This window comes from Otolemur garnettii, unplaced genomic scaffold (assembly GCF_000181295.1).
Source record: "Otolemur garnettii isolate 467f Iridium unplaced genomic scaffold, OtoGar3 scaffold00073, whole genome shotgun sequence".
Classification (NCBI taxonomy): domain Eukaryota; kingdom Metazoa; phylum Chordata; class Mammalia; order Primates; family Galagidae; genus Otolemur; species Otolemur garnettii.
Genome location: NW_003852468.1, coordinates 7502662 through 7508222, shown reverse-complemented (window position 1 = coordinate 7508222; position 5561 = coordinate 7502662). Strand labels below are relative to the sequence as shown.

Genomic DNA, 5561 nt, shown 5'->3' with positions numbered 1-5561 from the left:
AGAGCCCTAATGCATCTGAGGCTCAGATAGTTGAGAAGGAAGAAGATATAAGCCATGAGATGGCTTGTATGCTGTGTTAAATGTTTGGATTTTATTCTGGAAAAAATAGCTTTCAGTTTAGTTTTTGGGCTTAATGAGCTAGATGTGTCTATTAGCTGTTCAGGGACAGAAAGCTGGACTGTTCTCACTCCCTTTCCCCCATATTTGTATAAGAATAACTTCCTTCAATTCTTCAGATAAGATTTTTTGTCATGCTGGTTACTTTGTTCTGGTCAGTTTATCAATGGTCCTTTAGACAACTGAAAATATTTTATGTAGAATCTGAGCAGAGTAGATAGACTTCACTTTGTCCAGCATGTTCTGAACGCTATTTCTATGAATATATGAGATTGGACAATTAAATTTGTGAAACTAGAAAAAACACTACAATACCTCATTACTGAATATCAAAGCAGTTATGGAACTCTGTTTTGGGAATGGCCCCCAGAGCTGTCATCGTATGAGGTCTGACAGTTAAGTTCCTGAAGTCATCCTTCATGAACTTTGAAAAGTAGACTAGGCCCTGGTGCCAGTTAATACCTTCCCAGGGGAGTACTTTGAAGGTGATGGAAGCGATACTCAGCAATGAAGGTATGCAGCACTTTTCCTAGGATGACTTCTCGAACTTAATTGTCTGACCTTGTAGGTCAAGATTAAAGAAGTAGCTTTTGAAAGGAGGGAAGTGTTATTACGTGTATCTTTCTTTTTTTTTTTTTTTTTTTGAGACAGTCTCACTATGTCACCCTTGGTAGAGTGCTATAGCATCACAGCTCACAGCAACCTCAAACTCTTGGGCTTAAGTGATTCTCTTGCCTTAGCCTCCCAAGTAGCTGGGCCTACAGGCGCCTGCCACAATGCCTAGCTGTTTTTGTTGTTGTTGTTGTTGTTGTTGCAGTTGTCATTGTTGTTTAGCAGGCCCTGGGCCGGATTTGAACCTGCCAGCCTCAGTGTATGTGGCCGGTGCCCTAACCACTGAACTACGGACGCTGAGTCTATTACTTGTTTCTTTTATCAACTGTTTTTCATATATAGTGCTATTAAGCCTTGTATCTCTTATCCTGGTGGTCTCATTCTTCCTTTCTTTCAATGTAGGTATGGCATCACAGTTGCAGGTGTTTTCCCCCCCATCAGTGTCGTCGAGTGCCTTCTGCAGTGCGAAGAAATTGAAAATAGAGCCCTCTGGTTGGGATGTTTCAGGACAGAGCAGCAGCGACAAATATTATACCCACAGTAAAACCCTCCCAGCTACACAAGGGCAAGCCAACTCCTCTCACCAGGTAGCAAATTTCAACATCCCTGCTTACGACCAGGGCCTCCTCCTCCCAGCTCCTGCAGTGGAGCATATTGTGGTAACAGCCGCGGATAGCTCAGGCAGTGCTGCTACGTCAACTTTTCAAAGCAGCCAGACCCTGACTCACAGAAGCAACGTTTCTTTGCTTGAGCCATATCAAAAATGTGGATTGAAAAGAAAAAGTGAGGAAGTTGACAGCAACGGTAGCGTGCAGATCATAGAAGAACATCCCCCTCTCATGCTGCAAAACAGGACTGTGGTGGGTGCTGCTGCCACGACCACCACTGTGACCACAAAGAGTAGCAGTTCCAGCGGAGAAGGGGATTACCAGCTGGTCCAGCATGAGATCCTTTGCTCTATGACCAACAGCTACGAAGTCTTGGAGTTCCTAGGCCGGGGGACATTTGGACAGGTGGCTAAGTGCTGGAAGCGGAGCACCAAGGAAATTGTGGCTATTAAAATCTTGAAGAACCACCCCTCCTATGCCAGACAAGGACAGATTGAAGTGAGCATCCTTTCCCGCCTAAGCAGTGAAAATGCTGATGAGTATAATTTTGTCCGTTCTTATGAATGCTTTCAGCATAAGAATCACACCTGCCTCGTGTTTGAGATGCTGGAGCAGAACTTATACGATTTTCTAAAGCAAAACAAGTTTAGCCCACTGCCACTCAAGTACATTAGACCAATCTTGCAGCAGGTGGCCACAGCTTTGATGAAGCTCAAGAGTCTTGGTCTGATTCATGCTGACCTTAAGCCTGAGAACATAATGCTGGTTGATCCAGTTCGCCAACCCTACCGAGTGAAGGTCATTGACTTTGGTTCTGCCAGTCATGTTTCCAAAGCTGTATGCTCCACCTACTTACAGTCACGTTACTACAGGCAAGTTGCAAATGCTAAAAGGCGTGTCTTAGACTAGAGAGATTTGTTCTTATGTATAACATATATTCCATAGTGCTACATATAACAGTGAATTTCTTTATATAGATTTTTTGATAGAAGTAAGATAGCATGTTTTAGCATATTCTGTGAGTGGCTTCCCTATATATGACATTATCTTATATCTGAAATTTTGTTTAGCATTAGAAAAATGAACTCAGTCTTATTCTGAAGGTTGATATTAGTTGAATTATACTAAGCATCTGGTTCCTTAGTACCATTACACCTAAATTTTTCGATTTTAAGAGTCTTTAAATATGTAAGGATACTTACTTATTTGTAATGAATTTGAACATATGCTGCTGCTTTTTCTAAGTCCTTATCTTGGCAGGTAAAATGCCTTGGGAATAGCTCTAGGTTTAAAGCATTTTATTCTTTTACATTTTCTTTCTTCTATAATAGCATGAATTGGATTAGAAGATTGATACTTTCTCTTGTTTTAACATTCTCTATAATACTCTGAAGATCCTTGAATGGCTTTTATTCAAGTACCTTACACTTTAGTGATTTGTATTTTTTGATTGATACCTTTTTAATGTATAATTATCAGGACATTACTTAAATGCTGGTGCTGCTATATACAGTACAATTTGTGAAGCTTTTTTTTTTTTGAGACAATCTCAAGCCGTCACCATGGGTAGAGTGCTGTGGTATCATAGCTTACAGCAACCTCCAACTCTTGGGTTCAAGCAATGCTCTTGCCTCAATTTTTCTATTTTTAGTAGAGACGGGGTCTTGCTTTTAACTTAGGCTGGTCTTGAACTCGCGAGCTCAAGTAGTCCACTGGCCTCAGCCTCCCAGAGTGCTAGAATTATAGGCGTGAGCTACCGTGCCTGGCCAGCCAAGGCTTTTTACTAATAAATTGGCTTTTATTTTTCAGCATCTCTTTTATTTTATTATCTTGTTATTTAAGGAATTTAATACTTAGGTTTTTTTTTTAATCTTTGTTTTTGAGATTGAGTCTTTCTCTCCCTGAGCAGAGTGCTATGGCGTCACATAGCTCATAGCAACCTCAAACTCCAGAGCTCAAAAGATGCTCCTGTTTCAGCCTCCCGAGTAGCTGAGATTACAGGTGCCTGCCATAACACTGGGATTGTTTTTTACAGTCAGGGTCTCGTTCTTGCTCAGGCTGGTTTCAAACTCCTGAGCTCAAGCAACCCACCTACCTCTGCCTCCTAGAATGTTAGGATTGCAAGCATGAGCTAGTGTCCCAGGTCCCCTGATATTTAGTTTCAATGGTCAAAGCACGTAAGAATCCAGTCAAGAAGTGAAACAATAGGCTGGCCATGATGGCTCATGGCTGTAATCCTAAAACTCTAAAAGGCCAAGTCACACAGATTGCTTGAGCTTAGGAGTTCAAGACCAGCCTGAGCAAGAGTGAGACACCCATCTCTACTAAAAATAGAAAAACTGAGGCAAGAGGATCGGTTGAGCCCAAGAGTTTGAGGTTGCTGTGAGCTGTGATGCCATGTTATTCTATCTAGGGTGACATCGAGTGAGAGACTGTCTCAAAAAGAAAAAAAAAAATGAGAAACAATTAAAAAAAAAAAAGGTAACCCACAAAATATTTATAAGGAAATACTTCCAACATGCTGAATGCCTATGATACATTTTGAGGAAATAGAAATTCTGAACTAAGAGTTTTATATGTGGCTCGGCGCCTATAGCTCAATCAGCTAAGGCGCCAGCCACGTACACCTAAGGTGGTGGGTTCGAATCCCCAGCCCGGACCCGCCAAACAACAATGACGGCTGCAACCAAAAAATAGCCGGGCGTTGTGGCAGGCTCCTGTGGTCCCAGCTACTTGGGAGGTGGAGGCAAGAGACTCGCTTGAGCCCAGGAGTTGGAGGTTGCTGTGAGCTGTGATACCACAGCACTCTACCCAGGGGGACAGCTTGAGGCTCTGTCTCAAAAAAAAAAGTTTTATATGTGAAAATAATGATTCAGAAAAAATGCCATAGATAATATTTTTTAAATCATAGTATAATTTGTATACTGAAATGGTGAAGTTTACCATTTTAACCAGTTGGTACCATCACAGTGTTATGTAATTGTACTACTATTTCTTAATTTTTTTCATCACTCAAAACAGAAACTCTTAACTGTTAGGCAATAAATCCTCATTCTTCCTTCTTCTTCTTCTTTTTTTTTTTTTTTGAGATAGTCTCCCTCTCTTACCTCAGGCTAGAGTGCCATGATGTCAGCTTTGCTCAGGGCAACCTCTAACTCCTGTGTTCAAGTGATCCTCCTGCCTCAGCCTCCAGAATAGCTGGGACTACAGGCACTTGCCACAACCCTCAGCTAATTTTTTCTATTTTTAGTAGAGATGGGGTCTTGTTCTTGCTTAAGCTAGTCTCAAACTCCTGAGTTCAAGACATTGTCCTGCTTTTGCCACCCAGATTATAGGCATGAGCCACTGCCCCTGGCCTCTATTCTTCTTCCTACCCCTGGCAAACCTCTATTTGATTTTCTGTCCCTACAGATTCGCCCATTCTGGATACTACATATAAATGGAATTGTACAATATTTCTCTTTTGAGTCTGGTATATTTCATTTAGCATAATGTTTTTGAGTTTAATCCCTACATAGCATATATCGACTTCATTCCTTTTCACGGCTGAATAATATTTTACTATGCGTATATACCACCTTTTATCTTCATTCATCTCTTGATGAATGCTTGGGTTGTTAACCACTTTTTGGCTACTGTGAATAATGTTGCTGTGAACATTGGCATACATGTATCTAAGATCCTGTTTTTAGGTTTTTTGGGTAGATAGCCAGGAGTGAAATTGATGGCAATTCTGTGTTAACTTTTGGGGGGACCACCAAACTGTTTTTCCACAGAGGTCCCACCATTTTACATTCCCACCCATAGTGTGTGATCATTCCAATTTCTCCACATTATCACTAATGTGGTATTTTTTGTTTAGTTTTTTAAATATTAGCCATTCTTTTAGTTTTTGGCCAGGGCTGGGTTTGAACCCACCACCTCCAGCATATGGGACCAGCACCCTACCCTTTTGAGCCACAGGCACCACCATTATTAGCCATTCTTAATGGGTATGAAGGAGTATCTCATTAGGTTTTGATTTGCGTTCCTCCTGTGGGTTGTGACCCACAGGAACTTAAAGGGCCTTGGCATTAGGAAGGTTGAGAACCACTGCGCTAATGATTAGTAATATAGTGCCTTTTTTCATATGTTTATTGGCCATTTATATATCTTCTTTGGAGAAATGTCCATTTAGGTCTTTTACACATTTTTTTTTTTTTTTTTTTGAGACAGAGCCTCAAG

The 5561-nt window shown here is 41.0% G+C and overlaps 1 protein-coding gene across 3 annotated transcripts in view; it reads left to right on the top strand.

Annotated features, from left to right (window-relative positions):
* HIPK1 (homeodomain interacting protein kinase 1) overlaps window positions 1-5561 on the top strand; it is a 92650-nt gene that overhangs the window by 42547 nt on the left and 44542 nt on the right. For all 3 annotated transcript variants that reach the window (XM_023515467.1, XM_023515466.1, XM_012807666.1), the window contains one exon: window positions 1132-2209. In XM_023515467.1, coding sequence (XP_023371235.1) covers window positions 1132-2209 — 1078 coding nt within the window. The remainder of the gene's footprint in view (window positions 1-1131; window positions 2210-5561) is intronic.